This window comes from Meles meles, chromosome 3 (assembly GCF_922984935.1).
Source record: "Meles meles chromosome 3, mMelMel3.1 paternal haplotype, whole genome shotgun sequence".
NCBI lineage: Eukaryota > Metazoa > Chordata > Mammalia > Carnivora > Mustelidae > Meles > Meles meles.
This window is the reverse complement of record NC_060068.1, coordinates 68,504,230-68,525,032: the sequence shown is the minus strand read 5'-3', so window position 1 is coordinate 68,525,032 and position 20,803 is coordinate 68,504,230. Positions and strand designations below refer to the sequence as shown.

At 38.3% G+C, this 20,803-nt stretch overlaps 1 protein-coding gene across 1 annotated transcript in view; it reads left to right on the top strand.

The window, feature by feature from the left end:
* ADGRV1 (adhesion G protein-coupled receptor V1) overlaps nt 1–20,803 on the top strand; it is a 515,461-nt gene that overhangs the window by 167,030 nt on the left and 327,628 nt on the right. Inside the window, exons 70-75 of the mRNA XM_046001147.1 lie at nt 534–1,007; nt 3,413–3,556; nt 10,796–10,970; nt 11,789–11,924; nt 14,260–15,368; nt 20,519–20,636. Coding sequence (XP_045857103.1) covers nt 534–1,007; nt 3,413–3,556; nt 10,796–10,970; nt 11,789–11,924; nt 14,260–15,368; nt 20,519–20,636 — 2,156 coding nt within the window. The remainder of the gene's footprint in view (nt 1–533; nt 1,008–3,412; nt 3,557–10,795; nt 10,971–11,788; nt 11,925–14,259; nt 15,369–20,518; nt 20,637–20,803) is intronic.

Here is a 20,803-nt window from a genome sequence, read left to right as displayed (position 1 = left end):
GGATTTAACTCTTTTCCTGTATTGGAGATTAACTGGTACTTCTTCAGTGGAAACTTTATGGTTAGGAGTCTAAATATTCTTGAAATCTTGTTGTTAAAGGCAAACAAAACCAAATTCCAATATAAAGCAACAGACTGCTTACTTTTTACCTTCAAGTAATATCCGTGGTTCAGATACCTATCAAATATATAGTCAGACCTTTCAAATGTATTTGTGGAATTGCCATTCTAGAGTTAACTTTGCTTCACTTTATCTCTTCAAATCATGTTACTATTTGAGAAGTAGGTGAAATGAGATTTTGTAATCTTGTCCAACAAATTGTATACATAAGCCCCAAAGAGTTCATATACTTATACAGTGCTATTGTCATTTGTCTATACTTTCTAAACTGACTATTTGGGGCATCTGGCTTTGAATATACTGAGGAACAATTAAAATTTATTTTTTTATATTATAGAGGAAAACATAAGGAAATTTGATTCAGTATACTGAATTACATAACTTTGTTGGATTTCTTTTTCCTTTTATTTTAGGTTTACTGGGAAATAAGCAGTGAGTTTGATATTACAGGAGACTTTCTTTCTACAAAAGGGTTTTTCACTATTGCTGGTGGAGAGAGTGAAGTGAGCTTTGATGTTCATTTGCTCCCCGATGATATACCTGAGATAGAAGAAGATTATGTAATCCGACTTGTTTCTGTAGAGGGAGGAGCAGAACTGGCTCCAGAAAAATGCATCACAAGGTTCTCTGTTTCTGCAAATGATGACCCACATGGAGTATTTGCTCTGTATTCAGATTACCAGTCAGTCTTTATTGGGCAGAACCTAAGTAGATTCATCCAAATTAATGTAACTCGGCTCGCTGGAACATTTGGAGATGTTGTTGTTGGATTTAGAATCTCATCTGACCAAAAGGAGCAGCCAGTTGTTCCTGAGAATGTGGAGAGGCAACTGGTGGTCAAAGATGGGGCCCGATATAGAGTGGACATGGTGCCAGTGAGGAGTCAGGTTTGTAGCATTTCTTCCATTTCCTGATCATTCCAGTATCACTCCTTCAGGAGAACACTTGCTTATCTCATGATCAGCCCACAATCTTATTGAGATATTTAAATGTCATCATAGAAATGTGTAATAATTATTGGATGATACATTTGCAGATTATTAATGAATTAAGTATATTAAGCATATTCCCATTTGGAGATAACATATTTTTGTCTAAATGGTAGCAGGCACTTATACATCCCTGTGTTCTTTGGGATATTGACTCAATGCCCTGTTAATTAATTTCTAACCTCCATTTCCTATTTCCAAAAATTTTCAAGACTGGAATAAAGACTGCAAAACTGGGGAAAGGAGAGGTAGATTGACTTAACCAAAATATGATTGTGTTAAGTCTCATTTACAAATTAGAAGAGTTTTTTAAAAAAAATACAGCATGCTTGAATTATGTACCTTTAAATATTTTCCCATCCATATCTATGTAACACTACCTTCTAAATGCATTCAAGTTTTAATCTCTGTTAATGAACACCAGAGGACATTCTTTAGCTTTTGTATTATTTTATAGTGAGATTTCATTTGACAGTAAGACATGCTTCAGTGAAGATCTGATTACTCTGTTATTTTACTAAGCAACATAGATAGGATAAAACTATTCTCACACTATACATAGGAAAACCAAAATATGTAATCTATATTACATGGACTAACACTCTTGATCTGCCTACTCTTAGACTGTATCTTGTAGTAGGTGGCATTTGGTACATTTTGAGAAATGCTAGTCCTCTTTCCATTTCCCTGTAAACACTGAATGATATACAGTTGACCTTTGAGCAACAAGGGTTGAACTGTGCAGGTACACTTATATGCAGATTTGTGTCAGCAAATGAGTACGGCACTGCAAATGTAATTTTCCTTCCTTAAGACTTTCTTAATAATACTTTTTTTACTCTGGCTTACTTTATCATAAGAATACAGTAATAATATACAAAAACTTATAAAATATGTATTAATTGACTGTTCATGTTATCAGTAAGGCTTCTGGTCAACAGTAGGCTATTAGTAGTTAAGTTTTGGGGGCCCAAAAGTTATATGCATAATTTCTCCTTCTAATATTCCAGTCTTCAAAGAGCAATGCATTATATCCAGAGCGTGAGGGGAAAAGGGAACCACTGAAAAAATCCTACCCTTGATTTATGCCCATGTTACACCTTAGCAGCCCAGACAGTGAACTGTTTGGGGGAAGGGCATGCCCCTAGAGGGGAGATGGGAGGCACATGCTTTAAGTGAGGACAGTGATTTATTTCTGTTTCCTTAGCACTTGATCTGTGAGTCATGTTCAGTGAATGTCACTTTGAAAAAATGAAGATTGATTGAATGAATGAAACATCTGTTACCCTCATGTTATATAACATTTGAAACTACTAGGGTACATATTGTGTATGTTTGGAGGGCTTTGGTGTATGTTTAAGTATATTATATTTAAAAGAAGAACAGACTCCACAAAAGTAGTTATTTTTTTTTAAAGATTTTATTTTTTTATCTGACAGAGAGAGATCACAAGTAGATAGAGAGGCAGGCAGAGAGAGAGAGAGAGAGAGAGAGGGAAGCAGGCTCCCTGTCGAGCAGAGAGCCCGATGCGGGACTCGATCCCAGGACCCTGAGATCATGACCTGAGCCAAAGGCAGCGGCTTAACCCACTGAGCCACCCAGGCGCCCCAAAAGTAGTTATTTTTATATTCAATAAAGATATGTAGAGTTTTTAGTATTATTCTAGGTTATGGGATAACGTGGTGGCTCATCCACTATCAATAACAATGTTTCTATTGGGAAAATGTTTTATAAATTTCAAAAAAAATAGAGTAACATTAATTTTTAAATTTGGAGTTTCCCTTATTTATTAGATTTGAAAACTTTAAAAATTGGTAATCTAATATATTTCATTAGTAATTTTTATTTATCCAAAATGTTCAAGTAATCAGTACACCTAAATCATTATCCATTTTGAGTAAATTTCACTGGACTATTAGTTATTCCTTAATGAAGACGAAGAAAGTGAGTTTTGCTGCTTTTAGTAACTGACTGTTCCCCAGTGGGCGCTTTCATTGCTGTGGTACATGATTCATTCTATTACTAACACTACTTCTGTGATTCTTATCGTTCTTGAGGCCATTTGGGCACACATGGAGAATTGGCAAATTTGTGTATTTACACTCTATCACTCATCACCCCGGAGTCTTCATACTGGTGATTATTTTATAACCTGGAGGGGGAGCGGGGGAGAGGCATATATTGATGAAACTGTACAAAAGGATCCTAAGGCAGTGTGCTAATGACTCATGTCAAATGTCAGTATTTTTCTCTGAAAATTAATTTTTACTACTAAAACAGTCATTGATCTTGTTTGTTTATAGGTCTTCCTATCCCTGGGCTCTAATTTCACCTTGCAACTGGTGACTGCGATGCTCGTCAGTGGACGTTTCTATGGCATGCCAAAAATTCTCCAGGAAGCGAAATCAGCTATCCTTCCTGTCCCTGAGAAAGCCGCCAATTCTCAGGTAATTGGTCCTGGGTGTAGAACCATCCAGGAACCACTAGAGGGCAGCATTCACAGGCAGGACCAAAGATTCTCAGATATGAAATTTCTCAAAATTACTGTTTTAAATCAATATTAAAGTAGACATTATCAATACATTATATGAAAATAACTTGCCAAGTTTTCACATTTTCCTTTTTGGATATTTAGAAATTTTGTGTCCCATAGAATTTGAATGTAAGAATTTTTAAAATTATGGGCACTTAGAATCAAAATTTCCAGGTTTTTTAGGTTATTTTTATTGAACATTTAATATTGAAGCATTTTATACTAAATAATTAAAATTAGAACAAAACATCAGTTACTATTCCAGACTTTTTCATTTACTAACATTGTGATTATTTAACTTTCGTTTTGGGGGCTCTTTTCATCACAAGTCTGTGTTGATGGAGATAAATGCTAGTGATGAGATGCTGTGACATGGTTGCCCCTAAATATTAGAATCTTCCACTAGAGTTCAATTTGGGAAGATTGTTTCTGAATCACTTCATAAGTTCACAGGAGAGCAAAGAATAACTTGAGGGCTTCACTTTCTATGTAGGCCAGTTCTGTCAACATAGGAGCAAGACAGGGCTGTTGTCTTTGGCTCACGGCAATGTGTGTATTTTTGAAACCATGAGGAGATGACATTGCATCCTGTTCTTTCAGGTGGGAGCTCCTTCAGCTTGGTTAAGGCAGGCCTAGTCCAGTATGGGGACATGTTCTACACAATTGATAGCCGGGTCTGGCCAGAAGCTTGTGTAACAGGGTCTCTGACCACTAAGGGCATGCTCTTCAGAAACTCCCTTATGGGCTGCTTCTCCACAGGGAATGAATTTGCTTTGTTTCCTAAATGGAATCCATCAGCATTAAAAATGAATGAGAAGAGGGGCGCCTGGGTGGCTCAGTGGGTTAAAGCCTCTGCCTTCCGCTCAGGTCATGGTCCCAGGGTCCTGGGATCGAGCCCCACATCGGGCTCTCTGCTCAGCAGGGAGCCTGCTTCCTTCTCTCTCTCTCTCTGCCTGCCTCTCTGCCTACTTGTAATTTCTGTCTTTCAAATAAATAAATAAAATCTTAAAAAAAGAATGACTGAGAAGAATAGTGAGTTTTCTTTCTCCTGCACCTCGTCTGTTCAAGAGAGAATGGAGGAATAGAACTTAATAATTCTTTGAAGTTTTGTTGTCATCTTTTGCTCACAGGTTGTTATAAGAAAAGATTCCTTTCAACATGAACCATTCATCTGGCATAGCAAAATATTTCCTGCTCCTTGTTCGTGCACATGGTCACAACACGTGTCGCCTCTAAGGGCAAGTTTGGGGCCAGTCAGGATATATTCCTGTCCTTAGTGTATCCTCTGTGCTCCTTACCAGTATTTGTGTCTGTGTGTGTGTGTGATGGGTGGCTAGGACACTTGCAAAGCATTATCTTAGTTTTTCTTTTTTTTTTTAATCTTAGATTTTTGACAAAGGTTTTGACAATTGCTAAGCAAAAGCCTCACTGTAATAGGGAATCTAGGCTGGTGTCAGATTCAAGTTTCATTTTTGTTTTTCTTTTCTGTAGCTCTAAAAGCTATCCTGGGCTACTTTCTCACACTTTTTTGTCACTTCCCATTCCACTTTAAAATGGGGAGGATAAGGGGCACCGGTGTAACTCACTCGGTTAAGCATTTAACTCTTGGTTTCAGCTCAGGTCATGATCTCAGAGTTGTGGGATCTGATACCACGTTGGGCTCTTTGCCAGGTGTGGAGACTGCTTGGGATTCTCTCCTCCTGGCCCCACCTTCTCTTCTCTCCCTCTCAAAAAAAAAAAAAAAAAAGAGTTTAAAAAAAATAAGGAGACTGAGTCTTAATATAGAACTGTCAGTCATATGGTATCCCGATTTAAAGATTTTAGGACCAAAAGAGGTAAACTGAGTTATTCAAATCACAGTGTGAAGTCAGGAATCTAGTTTTATTTTTACTCACTGGCTAGAACTTACTTCATCTATTAGTCACTTTTAAATCCCAGGTTTGCTCTGATCTTCAAAAAAAATTTTTTTAAAAAATTGAATTGAAGAGCTGAAAAGAACCTTAATAGAAAATCTACTTCATGATACTCATTTTATTTTATTTTATTATTTTATTATTATTATTATTTTAGATTTTATTTATTTATTTGACAGAGAGATCACAAGTAGGCAGTGGGGCAGCCAGAGAGAGAGAGGAGGGAACAGGCTCCCCGTGGAGCAGAGAGCCCAATGCGGGGCTCGATCCCAGGACCCTGAGATCATGACCTGAGCCGAAGGCAGCGGCTTAATCCACTGAGCCACCCAGGCGCCCCCGTGATACTCATTTTATAAATGAAGCATTTATTATTATATCTTAGAAAGATGTCAGATTTCAGTTCTAGACAAACCAGGTTCTAAAAAAACCCACAAACAAGTCATATTAAAATGCCATTTTTAATCTTTTTCTTTCTTAAAACCATGATTACATTCAATCTTTTTTGGATATTATAAATTCACAGTATTCCATTTTGATTTAATAAAAAGCTATAAACTGTAATAAGAATAAAATAAAAGAAATTTCCAAGTCTCAGGTGTCATTTCTTAAGCATATGACTCTTCAATTGAATGTATTTTATTTTATTATTTTATTTTTTGAATAGCACCCTTATTCCTTAATCATTCCAGAAATGTTTTACATGAATAGACATAGTAAGGAGGAATTGGCAGTTAAGCCAGAACCATCTCATATATTGATAATGTATTACCAATTAATTTTCAGATTTATAAATATCTACTTCCTTTTTACTATGTTTCAAAAAATAGGCTGAATGCTAAAGGTCCAAGATGAACAGAGACATATGCTTCTTGTCTTTTTTAAAAAAAATTAAATTAACATATTATTTGTTTCAAGGGGTATAGGTCTGTGATTCATCAGTCTTACACAATTCACAGCACTCACCATAGCACATACCCTCCCCAGTGTCCATTACCCAGCCACCCCATCCTTCACCCCCCTCCAATCCAGCAACCCTCAGTTTGTTTCCTGAGATTAAAAGTCTCATAGGTTTGTCTCCCTGTCTGGTTTCATCTTGTTTCATTTTTCCCCTCCCTTCCTCTATGATCCTCTGTCTTGTTTCTCCAATTCCTCCTATCAGTGAGATCATTTGATAATTGTCTTTCTCTTTCGTGTAGCATAATACCCTCTAGTTCCATCCACGTAGTTGCAAATGGCAGGATTTCCATTTTTGATGGCTGTATAATATTCCATTGTGTATATACACCACATTTTCTTTATCCATTCATCTGTTGATGGACATCTAGGCTCTTTCCATAGTTTGGCTATTGTGGACATTGATGCTATGAACATTGGTGTGACATGCTCCTTCAGATCACTACATTTGTATCTTTGGGGTAAATATCCAGTAGTGCAATTGTTGGGTCATAGGGAAGCTCTATTTTCAACTCTTTGAGGGACCTCCATATTGTTTTCCTGAGTAGCTGCACCAGCTTGCATTCCCATGAAAAGTGTAGGAGGGTTCCCCTTTTCTGCCTCCTCACCAACATCTGTCGTTTCCTGACTTATTAATTTTAGCCATTCTGACTGGAGTGAGGTGATATCTCATTGTGGTTTTGATTTGTGTTTCCTTGCTGCTGAGTGATGTGGAGTACTTTTTCATGTGTCTGTTGGCCATTTGGATATCTTCCTTGCAGAAATGTTTATTCATGTCTTCTCCCCATTTCTTGATTGGATTCTTTGTTCTCTGGGTGTTGAGTTGGATAAGTTCTTTATAGATTTTGGATATTAGCTCTTTATCTGATATATCATTTGCGAATATTTTCTCCCATTCTGTTGACTGTCTCTTTTGCTGTGCAAAAGCTTTTGATCTCGATGAAGTCTCAGTAGTTCATTTTTGCCCTTGCTTCCCTTAACTTTGGCGATGTTTCTAGGAAGAAGTTGCTGCAGCTGAAGTCAAAGAGGTTGCTGCCTGTGTTCTCCTCAAGGATACTGATGGATTCCTGTCTCACATTGAGGTCTTTCATCCATTTTGAGTCTATTTTTGTGTGTGGTATAAGGAAATGGTCCAGTTTCATTCTTCTGCATGTGTCTGTCCAATTTTCCCAATACCGTTTGTTGAGGAGACTGTCTTTTTTTCCATTGGACATTCTTTCCTGCTTTGTCGAAGATTAGTTGACCATACAGTTGAGAGCCCTTTTCTGGGCTCTCTATTCTATTCTGTTGATTTATGTGTCTGTTTTGTGCCAGTACCGTACTTTTTTTTTTTTTTTTAAGATTTTATTTATTTGAGAGAGGGCTAGAAAGCACTAGAGGGGGAGGATCAGAGGGAGAAGCAGACTCCCCACTGAGCAGGGAGCCTGAGGTGAGACTTGATCACTAGACTCCAGATTCATGACTTGAGCCAAAGGCAGACACTTAACCAACTGAGCCAACCAGTTACCCTAACCAATACCATACTGTCTTGATGATTACAGCATTGTAATTGAACTTAAGTCTGGAATTGTGATGCCACGAGCTCTGGTTTTCTTTTTCAACATTCCTCTGGCTATTCGGGATCTTTTCTGGTTCCATACAAAATTTAGGATTATTTGTTCCCTTTCTTTGAAAAAAGTTGATGGGGGAGCCTGGGTGGCTCAGTGCGTTAAGCCACTGCCTTCGCTCAGGTCATGATCTCAGGGTCCTGGGATCGAGTCCCGCATCGGGCTCTCTGCTGAGCAGGGAGCCTGCTTCTCTCTCTCTCTCTCTCTCTGCCTGATTGTGATCTCTCTCTGTTGCATAATTAAATAAAAAAAAAGAAAGAAAAAGAAAAAAGTTGATGGTATTTTGATAGGGATTGCATTAAATGTGTAGATTGCTCTAGGTAGTATAGACATTTTCACCATATTTGCTCTTCCAATCCATGAGCATGGAATGTTTTTCCATTCCTTTGTGTCTTCCTAAATTTCTTTCATGAGTATTCTATAATTTTCTGAGTACAGATTCTTTGCCTCTTTGGTCAGATTTATTTCTAGGTATCTTATGGTCTTGGGTGCAATTGTAAATGGGATTGACTCCTTAATTTCTCATTCTTCTGTCTTGTTTTTGGTATATAGAAATGCAGTTGATTTCTGTGAATTGATTTTATATCCTGACACTTTACTGAATTCCTGTATGAGTTCTAGCAATTTTGGGGTGGAGTCTTTTGGCTTTTCCGTATAAAGAGTGAGAGTTTGATTTCTTCTTTGCTGATTCAGATGCCCTTTATTTTTTTTGTTGTTGTTGTCTGATTGCTGAGATTGGGACTTATAGTACTATGTTGAATAGCATTGGTGATAGGGGACATCCGCGTTCCTAACCCTAGGGGAAAAGCTCTTAGTTTTTCCCCATTGAGAGTGAGATTTGTTGTGGGTTTTTCATAGATGGGTTTTATGATACTGAGGTATGTACCCTCTATCCCTACATTGTGAAGAGTTTTAATCAAGAAAGGATGCTGTACTTTGTCAAATGCTTGCAGCCCAGGAATAAATCCCATTTGGTCGTGGTGAATAATCCTTTTAATGTACTGTTGGAACCTTTTGGCTAGTATTTTGCTAAGAATATTTACATCCTTGTTCATGAGGGATATTGGTCTTAATTCTCCTTTTTAATCGTGTCTTTGTCTGGTTTGGGGATCAAGGTAATGCTGGCCTCATAAAATGAGGTTGGAAGTTTTCCTTCCATTTCTATTTTTGGAAGAGTTTCAGAAGAATAGGGTATTTATTTTCTTTAAAATTTGGTAGAATTCCCCTGGGAAGCCCTGGGAAATGGCTCTGGACTCTTGTTTCTTGGGAGATTTTTGATGACTGCTTCAATTTCCTGGTTTTCTATTTCTTCTTGTTTCAGTTTTGGTAGTTTAAACATTTCTAGGAATGTATCCATTTCTTCCAGATTGTCAAATTTGCTGATGTATAGTTGCTCATAATATGTTCTTATAATTATTTGTACTTCTTTGATGGTTATGAACTGTCCATGTTCAATCATGATTTTATTAAATTGTGTCCTTTATTGTTTCTTTTTGATAAGTCTGGCCATGGGTTTTTCAATCTTATTGACTGTTTCAAAGAATCAGCTTCTGGTTTCATTGGTCTGTTCTACTGTTCTTTTGGTTTCTGTTTCATTGATTTCTGCTCTGATCTTTATTATTTCTCTTCTCCTGCTGGGTGTAGGCTTCATTTGTTCTTCTTTCTCCCACTCCTTTAGGTGTAGGGTTAGGTTTTGTACTTGAGACCTTCCTTGTTCCGTGAGAAAGGCTTTCGTACAACTTTGGAGGACAGGAATGAAAATGGAAGCCTCCCAATCTCTGGCCCCAGAGGAGCTGAGAGCTCAGAGCCCCACTCCTCAGTGACCCCTCAGAGAAAAGCAGTCAATCATTCCTGTGTCCCAGGTCTCTGGCCTCCATTCTCACTCAGACTGTAACTGAACATTTCTGTCTCTGGTTTATGACCTCTTTTGGGGTTTCCAAATACAGCAGATTCTTGTGGTGTGCTCCTGTGCCGCTCCTCCTGGGGGAGGAAGGGGAGTCTCCCTGGATCTGCCACTTGTTGGGTCCCTGCTAAAAGAGTAGTGGCCTGAATATGCCTCGGATCATGATTTATGGCAAACCCAAGCTGAGAGTCCACTCCTCAGCAACTTCTCTGCAGTCATTTTCCCTGCTCCAATACCTGGTGGCTCTGCCATGCTCAGGTACCCCCAGTCTTTCTGTGACCCCGAGGTTCCTGAGACCACACTGTTCCAGCAAAGGTTCCACCCCCCCACCCCACCCCACCCCACACCCCCGCTTAGCCACTGGAACAACATCCCTCAGCAGAGCTGACTTCAAAAAGTTCTGATTTTGTGCTCCACTTCTCTATCGCTTGCTGGGAAGCAGGCCCCTCCCCCTTGCGGTCTACCTTCTCGTATATCGCCTTGGATTCACTTCTCCACACATTCTACCTTCCAGAAAGTGGTTGCTTTTCTGTTCATAGAATTGCTGCTATTCTTTTCTTCAGTCTTTTCAGAATGGTTTGATAACTAGCTGAATTCCTGGGAGCAGACGAAATTTAGGTTTTCTACTCCTCCACCATTTTCCTCCTCTAATTGAATATATTTTAAAACAAGAAAGTATGTTATGTAAACAAAGAAAAAGTTGACTTTTAACCCACTCTTCAGAAAACAGGAAACTTTAGGGAGAAATAGAATATTCTAAGCATGTTTTTCCTCAGGTTGGATTTGAATCTACTGCTTTTCCACTCATGGACATGACTGCGGGAACAAGCCAAGTTGTGATTTCTAGGAGAGGCACGTATGGCTCTCTCATGGTTGCCTGGGTGGCTGGATATGCTCCTGGGTTAGAAATCCCCGAATTCATTGTTGTTGGCAACATGACTCCAAAACTAGGTGAGTTGTTGCTTTGCTAAGGTCTTCCCTGTAGAACATAGAGATAGATGTGTGCTTGGCTAATTTTCTTTGCTTGTCCTTACTTTGGATAATGAACTCTTTGTTTCCTAATACAGTCCTCCCATATTTTAGTGATCAGAGTTCCACAGTCTACTTGGTAAAAATGAGAAACTTTATTCAGTCAAATTAAAAACTTCATATGTCACCTGGACATAGAGATCACTAAGCTGACTACGCTATTGATATAGTAGGAGTTTGTTAAAAGTAGTTCTAACAGGACGGTGGCCATGGAAGTCGGAATCTGCTAAGGAGTGTGTAACAACTCACCTGCCGAATCAAGTAGCCCTGAAAATGGATGGCGCTGGAGCAAAAAAAAATTTTTCTATTAAAAAAAATAATAATAAAAAAAATAAAAGTAGTTCTAAAAACCCAATGTGGCCTGTACAATTAAAAAAAAAAAAGGCATGCCTTTGTGCTCATTTATGTGTTCATCTGAATATTTCTGACGATGGAGCAGCTGTGACTTCATCTCCTTTGTGTTTTTATTATACCGTTAGCTCTGGGAGTGTCAGTGAGATGTACATGGTAGATGACATGACCTCTACTCCATAGAAGAGACAGGGAGTTAAGGCAAAATTTTGGTGTAGGGACCTTTCTTTCAGTTCACATACCTCTCTGCCCAAGTTTTTTAATGTTTTACCTTTTGTAGACAGTCACAGAATTCTGGAAGACTCTATTTTACTACATCTTTAAGAGTTGAATCCCAGTGTAAGAACTCAGAAATAACACCCTGCTTTCCTTCTCCTATTCCTGTTCAGGGAGCCTTTCATTTTCCCATGGAGAACAAAGGAAAGGAATCTTGCTATGGACATTTCCCATTCCTGGTCAGCCAGAGGCCTTTGTTCTTCATCTCTCTGGAGTGCAGAGCAGTGCCCCTGGTGGGGCTCGACTTCGGTAAGATCAGCTTGATCCTCAACCAACACAGTCTCTGGGAAATAATTGTGAATTTATCAGTTGAAACGGAAGAAGACACAAGGATTGCTTTCCGTGAAGCAGCAGCAAGAACGGTTTTAGTGTCAGAGCTACATGTGGCCTATATGCCAAAGATGCCACGGAGGGAGGCCAACTTTCATAGAGCTACCACCCACTGCTTGCTATGAAGAGTGTTTTCTTTGACCTCTCACTCAGTTGTGTTGGTCTCCATGTCAATCTGGAATAACATCTCCAGTCATGATAGCAAATTCACCTGTTATTAAAGGAGTCTGTCTTTCTTTTTTTTAAAAGATTTTGTTTATTTATTTGACAGAGACCACAAGTAGGCAGAAAGGCAGGCAGAAAGAGGAAGGGGAGCAGGCTACCTGCCGAGCAGAGAGCCCGATATGGGGCTCGATCCCAGGACTCTGGGATCATGACCTGAGCTGAAGGCAGAGGCTTTAACCCACTGAGCCACCCAGGTGCCCCGAGTCTGTCTTTCTAAGCATCTGCTGAAACACACCTAATTTTCCCAAGAGATTAAGAATAAGAATCAGCATTATTCCAGGGTTACACTGTGACCTGGTATATACCAGTGGCTCTTTTGAGTTTAATTTAAATCAGTATATTTGCAGATAAATATGTCCCAGACAAAAGCAATTTACTTTTCTCATACCTGGAGTGGGCTTGATCAAAACAGCAGAGGGAAGACCTTAGAGGTAGAGTCATGGATTTAGTCCTGGCTCTGCTACTTACTTGCTGTGTGACTTTGAGAAAGTTACTTGATCTTTCTGTTCTTCATTTATGTACTTGGAAAATAGGGGAAGAGTGCAGGCAACACCAGTGTGTGTTCGAGTATGTTTGTATATATGTTTAGTTGTAGGAGATATTGATTGACAAATCAAATATGGTTTTAGATAAATAAAATGGAAAAAATTAAAAAAAAAAACGTAAATTAAATCAAGAAGCAGGAGGTTGATGCCAAGTGCAAAGAACAGGATGGAAAGCATTCAGGAAGACAATGGAAGTGGCTCAGAGGTCCTTCAAAGCCTTCACAAGTTCCAAACGTTCTTCATAAAGTAACTTCCTTTCCAAAAAAAAAAAAAAAATATGGTTTTAGATTATACATATGCCAATTAAAAAATGTTTGGCCGCATAATATATTGCTGGGTAACAAATTTAAATGCCTTTAACAATAGCAACAGTTAACAGTTTTGTCGTGCTTACCATAGACCAAGCATTGCTTTTAAATTATATTTATATATATATGTATGTGTATATATATACACACACACACATACATATATATAGTAAGTTTTATGTATATATAAAATATTCATATATACATATATAATTTATATGTGTATATGTGTGTTGTATGTGTTTATATGTATTTAGTGTATATATATATATATATATATATGTTTACTATTACTCGTGCCAATAGCCATATGGCATGGATACTATTAGTAGTCCCATTAAATGAAGACAGGACTCATAGATATATAATTGACCCACACAGCTATTAAGGTTGGGACCATGATTTGAATCCAGGTTGCCTTCTACTGTCTGAATTCTTAACCACTATGCTATGTGTTGAGTGATGGGTACTTGACAATAGAGAGTGATGACTTTGGGGTATCCTTCTTAAAGGATTAAAGAACATTAAGAACAAAAAAAAAAAAGTAAAAAACAACCTCTCAGTGAAAGAAAGTATGTTTGTGGCCTGAATTCTGTTGATGGGCCACCTGTGTTAGTGGCAAAGCTATTAACTCCCAACAAAACTCCATAGTGAAAAGCTAAGGATAAATCACTCAATCATGGATGTTTCTTCAAATTTGTATGTAAAATTTTAGCAACAATTATGTGAGATAATAGTTTCATTACTGGCCACCTGGAAGAAGCAAGGATTTTACACCAAATAGGGACAACTATTTCTATTTAGTAGATAAGAAATCTGGCTGACATCCACAGATCTTAAATTTTTGGCTCCCTTGTGTACTGATCCCAAGAGAGAGCCCGATATTTCAGACTCTTCAGAGAGCTTCTCTGGTATAAACTGGAGAAACAGACCAGAGACCCAGAAGCTCTTCACTGTGCTCCAGTGTGTGAGGCTTGTCCCCCAGCTTCTGTTCTTACATTTTATGTGTTCTCGTGTATTCATTGATAAATAAGTAGGGTTTTGGGAACTTTGAAAGGGCATGCCATCCTTAAGATGCCCTCATGAGAAGCACTTTAAATATTTGAAAAAGAATCTCTATAATGGTATTCCTATTTTTTATCAGTTCTTTCATGTTTTGTTTTTTTTTTTCCCCAGATCGGGTTTCACCTTTGCTGAAATTGAACCAATGGGAGTCTTTCAATTTTCCCCTAGTTCTAGAAATGTCATGGTGTCAGAGGAAACACAGATGATCAGATTATATGTCCAAAGACTATTTGGCTTCCATGGTGATCTTGTTAAAGTTTCTTATCAGACAGCTGCAGGAAGTGCAAAGCCTGTGGAAGACTTTGAGCCTGTTCAAAATGGGGAATTGCTTTTTCAAAAATTCCAACCTGAGGTGGATTTTGAAATAATCATTATTAATGACCAGCTTCCCGAGGAAGAAGAAATTTTTTGCATTAATCTAACTTCAGTAGAAATGAAAGGATTACAAAAGTTTGATGCCAGTTGGAGACCACGCCTCAATCTAGATTTTAGCGTGGCATTGATCACAATATTGGATAATGATGACCCGGCAGGAATGGATGTTTCTTTCCCTAACACAACCGTGGCTGTAGCAGTTAACACGGCTCTCATTCCTGCAGAAACTGACTTCTCAACCTCATACCCTGACACAACCAAGATAACGGCTGTTCCACAGCCCACCGAAATGATTGCTGTTATTACTGAGGCGGCTGGTGTATCTGCCATCCCTGAGAAACTTGTCACCGTTCCTGATACATCTGCCTTGTCTGAGAAGCCTGATGTGGGCACTGTGACTGCAAATGTTTCCATCCATGGAATCTTTAGTCTTGGGCCACCTATTGTTTATGTTGAAGAAGAGGTGGAAAATGGTACATTTAATGCTGCAGAAATTCTTATTCGAAGAACTGGTGGGTCTATTGGCAATGTCACTATAACAGTTAAAACTTTTGGTGAAAGATTTGCTCAGAAGGAACCAAATGCTTTGCCCTTTCATGATATCTATGGAATTTCCAACCTAATGTGGGCTACTGAAGAAGAAGATTTTGAAGAACAAACTCTTATCCTTACATTTGTAGATGGAGAAAGAGAACGTAAATTATTGGTTCACATTTTGGATGATGATGAGCCTGAGGGGCAAGAATTCTTCTATGTGTTTCTCACAGACCCTCAAGGGGGAGCACAGATTGTGAAGGGGAAGGATGACAGTGGATTTGCAGCTTTTGCCAGGATCATTATTGCAGGTATATTTCTGGAGTAATGGACGTAAAAATGTGCTTGTGCTACAGAATTTGTGATAATAGTATTCTGCCTTAAATTTAATTTGAGAGGGTGAATTACTTGAATCACTCATAGTTACTCATTAAAACATTGTTTTCTGGTGGCATGGACCCATAACATGAACTCATGATGTCGTTCTGAGGCGCCAAGCTAGAATTTAATGGACTGTAAATGTCACTTAGCTCTGAGCCAGTTAAACAATCTATAACATTTATACTCTCACAATATAAGGAAGATCTTAAAAATGCATAAGTCTGTGTTCTTCCTCTGGAAAATATTTAATTTAATCATCCAAACACATGATTGGCTATCCTGTTCTGAAACCTCATTCTGAATTTCCAAACCACTTTCAATAATCCATCCCCAAAATCTAAGTCTCATTACTAGGAAATTCTTCCTTTATGTTGGGAAATAGATTAAAACTTTTTTTTTGTTGTTCTCCTTTTGAACCAATGCAGTTTATATAGCTTTTTTTTTTTTTTAAAAACATTGGGTGTATGTATTACAATAGTTTAAAAGTTTAGTGATTTTTTTAAAGAATTCCTCGTGCATCTTCTAAAAAGTTTTCAGTTATAGTTTGTAGTTTTCATCTGAAATCATACTGTTTTTTCTTACCATGGTTTAGCTCAGCTTGTCAGTACCTTACACTAATTAGAGTATTGACAAATCCATCTTATGATTCTTACCTACTCTGTTCTTTTTTATTTTTTATTTATTTGTTTTTTTAAGATTTTATTTATTTATTTGACAGAGAGATCACAAGTAGGCCGAGAGGCAGGCAGAGAGAGAGGGGGAAGCAGGCTCTCTGCTTGGCAGGGAGCCCGATGTAGGGCCCGATCCCAGGATGCTGAGATCATGACCTGAGCCGAAGGCAGAGGCTTTAACCCACTGAGCCACCCAGGCGCCCCTACTCTGTTCTTTTTTATAAGCATTTATCAATTTTATATAGTTCTTTACAGTTTCAGATGACACCATGATAAAATAATGTAGTGAAAAGAAAACAATGTCATGAAGCCTCTGTTTATGGCCCAGATCAACCACCAACTGGGAGACTCAATGAAATCATTTAGTGTCTACTCTTTATCCTTCTCTTTCATAAAAGGAAAATATTAGAATAAACATCTTTATGGTCCACTTTTAGGATTTGATTCCTCCTCCTAGAATTTTTTCTGTTTTAGCCATTCAGTAATAAATCAGTCCTAATTTTTCAATTGTGTAACTTCCTTTTATACCCAGCATCATCCCCTTTATGTTACCCTACAAATTTCCACCAGTCAGAATTGTTATTTATTCCTATTCCTCCAGTTTATTGAATCTTATAAATCCTAATTCTATTCACCAAGTTATTTATTGGTTTTGATTCACATTAGCTTAATGCCATCTATATTTTTCCATTAAAATTATTTTGACACTCAATAACCTCCTCTTCCACTCCATGACACAGATATTTAATTATAGTTATTTGAATGTGACCAGGGATGACAGTGAAAATGTTTAGCAACTAATTTGGCAGAGGCACAGACCAGCCAAAATGGTGGTTAGAACTCCTAGCTATCCCTGATAAATCCCAGTCTAACTCTCCAGGCAGTCACTCAGTTGAGCCTTGATGAGGCAGGTACCCTAATGTTTACCTTCCCTACATAAAGTACATTGATGACACACAGACAGCAAATGATTGACTCACCTACCTCTTAATGTCACGTAATGTAGTTTACCTGGTAACATCTACAGTACATTTGCATGGTCATATTGGTCCATGTTTCCTTATTTGTCTTTTCCCCTCCTGCTTTTTAACATAGTATTTCCCTTTTGACCACATCATTAATTTTTCCCATTCCTCTTATCTTTAGCTAATCTTCATAGTCTCTGCACATTTAGATTTTAGAACAAACTTCTAAAATAATATCAGGAGAAAACAATTTAATTAGTTTTGGGCTTGATCATTAGCACATTAGAAATCTTGATTCATCTTACTAGATGACTCAAAGTTACTCTTGTAGATGTGGTAAGGGGAGTATTTTGTTCAATAGAACCATACTAAATGCTATTGCACTGGAAAAGAAAATGCTTGTGCTTGTGAGATGTTTATAATCTATTTGGAGAGACCAAAAGACCACCGAAATGACAAGGAAACAACTGCTGCTGAAGAAAAAAGTTGATGGCAGGTACTGATGAGCTTCTGATACAGGACTAAGAAGTGATTGTAGTGATGAATGGGTGAGGACGACGATTGGCACTCGTGTGGAAACAAGGCACACATGAGACACCGGGAAAATATGGTCCCTAATTAATAGGCTCCACATTGACTCAAATTTTGAACCTGCAGAATAGAGGCTGCTGACTATTGGCTCTCCCCCAGCAGGACCATTAGGTGGTTTTCTATTTCCCTATCTTGATCCCTAACTTCCGAGGTTCCATCTCCTTGGAAAATTAGCAGTCAGGTTTTGCAGTGATGGGTACAATTTTAAAGCTTGTGGCTTTAGGAATCATTGCTTTTAGGATCACTTAGCAAAACTGGGCCATTGGGAAATGGAAAGCAGCAGGAACTATGTACTGGCATTTCTCTAGTCTGAGAAGCTAGCTTGTGTGCTGGCAAAGATTTGGAGTGACAATTTCAGTGTAGTGTGGGCCCTAGGCTTGTTCCAGTTTAAACACAATTTGTGGTATGATAGTGCATGTAACCTGAAATGTTGCTCAGAGGTGTTTCTTTTAGTCAGAGATGCTTGGAAGCTCATTAACAGTGCTGTTTTTCTCTGGGGCAGATAACCAAATGCATAACATGAATGCTTTTATAGGGAAGGTAAGTCAGTTAAATGGAGTTCATTATTCAGTAAATATTTATGGAACACTTAAAATATGCTGTATACTGCTCTTGATACTGAGGATACAGCTGTAAATAAAATCATAGCTAGTCCAGTAGGACATAATAACTTTAAACAGTCCCCATATGTAAAATGTGAAGGACTATCAAAAATAAAATAGTCTCATTATAGAGAGAGGAGCATGTATGTCAGTGTGGGGAGTAGGATTTGATGTTTTCTTTCTTCCAGTCTAATGTTCTCCAAGTGTTAACCACTTTGATATTATAATTTCAATTCTACTCTAATTTTAGTAAAGATCTTTAAAAATTGTAACTCCCCCTCCTCACTTGTAATTTCTCACTTTTACACCATCTGAGCTGGAAAGAAGAGTGAAGCCCTGGAGATCTTTTAAAGTCTTTGGTACATTACAACCCTCCATTTTTTTTTAATTAATTAATTTTTTTAAATTTCTTTTCAGTGTAACAGTATTCATTGTTTTTGCACCACACCCAGTCCTCCATGCAATACGTGCCCTCCCTATTACCCACCACCTGGTTCCCCCAACCTCCCACCCCCTGCCCCTTCAAACCCTCAGGTTGTTTTTCAGAGTCCATAGTCTCTCATGGTTCATCTCCCCTTCCAATTTCCCTTGACTCCCTTCTCCTCTCCATCTCCTCATGTCCTCCATGTTCTTTGTTATACTCCACAAATAAGTGAAACCATATGATAATTGACTCTCTCTGCTTGACTTATTTCGCTCAGCATAATCTCTTCCAGTCCCATCCATGTTGCTACAAAAGTTGGGTATTCATCCTTTCTGATGGAGGCATAATACTCCATCGTGTATATGGACCACATCTTCCTTATCCACTCGTCCGTTGAAGGGCATCTTGGTTCTTTCCACAGTTTGGCGACCGTGGCCATTGCTGCTATAAACATTGGGGGTACAGATGGCCCTTCTTTTCACTACATTTGTATCTTTGGGGTAAATGCCCAGTAGTGCAGTTGCAGGATCATAGGGAAGCTCTATTTTTAATTTCTTCAGGAATCTCCACACTGTTCTCCAAAGTGGCTGTACCAAGTTGCATTCCCACCAACAGTGTAAGAGGGTTCCTCTTTCTCCACATCCTCTCCAACACACGTTGTTTCCTGTCTTGCTAATTTTGGCCATTCTAACTGGTGTCAGGTGGTATCTCAATGTGGTTTTAATTTGAATCTCCCTGATGGCTAGTGATGATGAACATTTTTTCATGTGTCTGATAGCCATTTGTATGTCTTCATTGGAAAAGTGTCTGTTCATATCTTCTGCCCATTTTTTGATAGGATTATCTGTTTTGTGTGTGTTGAGTTTGAGAAGTTCTTTATAGATCCTGGATATCAACCTTTTGTCTGTACTGTCATTTGCAAATATCTTCTCCCATTCTGTGGGTTGCCTCTTTGTTTTGTTGACTGTTTCCTTTGCTGTGCAGAAGCTTTTGATCTTGATGAAGTCCCAAAAGTTCATTTTCGCTTTTGTTTCCTTTGCCTTTGGAGACATATCTTGAAAGAAGTTGCTGTGGCTGATCGAAGAGGTTACTGCCTATGTTCTCCTCTAGGATTCTGATGGATTCCTGTCTCATGTTGAGGTCTTTTATCCATTTCGAGTTTATCTTTGTGTACGGTGTAAAAGAATGGTCGAGTTTCATTCTTCTACATATCGCTGTCCAGTTTCCCCAGCACCATTTACTGAAGAGACTGTCTTTTTTCCACTGTATATTTTTTCCTTTTTTGACAAAGATTATTTGACCATAGAGTTGAGGGTCCATATCTGGGCTCTCTACTCTATTCCACTGGTCTATGTATCTGTTTTTATGCCAGTACCATGTTTTCTTGGTGATCACAGCTTTGTAGTAAAGCTTGAAATCAGGTAACATAATGCCGCCAGTTTTGTTTTTGTTTTTCAACATGTCCTTAGCAATTCGGAGTCTCTTCTGATTCCATACAAATTTTAGGATTATTTGCTCCAGCTCTTTGAAAAATACTGGTGGAATTTTGATCAGAATGGCATTAAAAGTATAGATTGCTCTAGGGAGTATAGACATTTTAACAATGTTTATTCTTCGGATCCAAGAGCATGGAACAGTCTTCCATCTTTTTGTGTTTTCTTCAATTTCTTTCATGAGTGTTCTTTAGTTCCTTGAGTACAGATCCTTTACCTCTTTCTTTAGGTTTATTCCCAGGTATCTTATGGTTCTTGGTGCTATAGTAAATGGAATCGATTCTCTAATTTCCCTTTCTGTATTTTCATTATAACCCTCCATTTTTCTTCTCAGGGAGTGATCTTCACAATGGCATTGTAGGATTCAGTGAGGAGTCCCAGAGTGGACTGGAGCTGGGAGAAGGGGCGGATAAGAACAGACTGCATCTTACCGTCACAAGGCAACCCAACAGGTATGCTGACATGTATGTAGAAGATGTAACATCCTATGTGTCTGTACAGTATCCAATTTGGATTCATAAAATGGTAAAAGATAGGATGAAATGCTAATAGAAGGTAGCATGGAATTTGGTATGTCAGGGTTCAGATGCTCTCGTTTTTGGGGGGTTTTGTTTTGTTT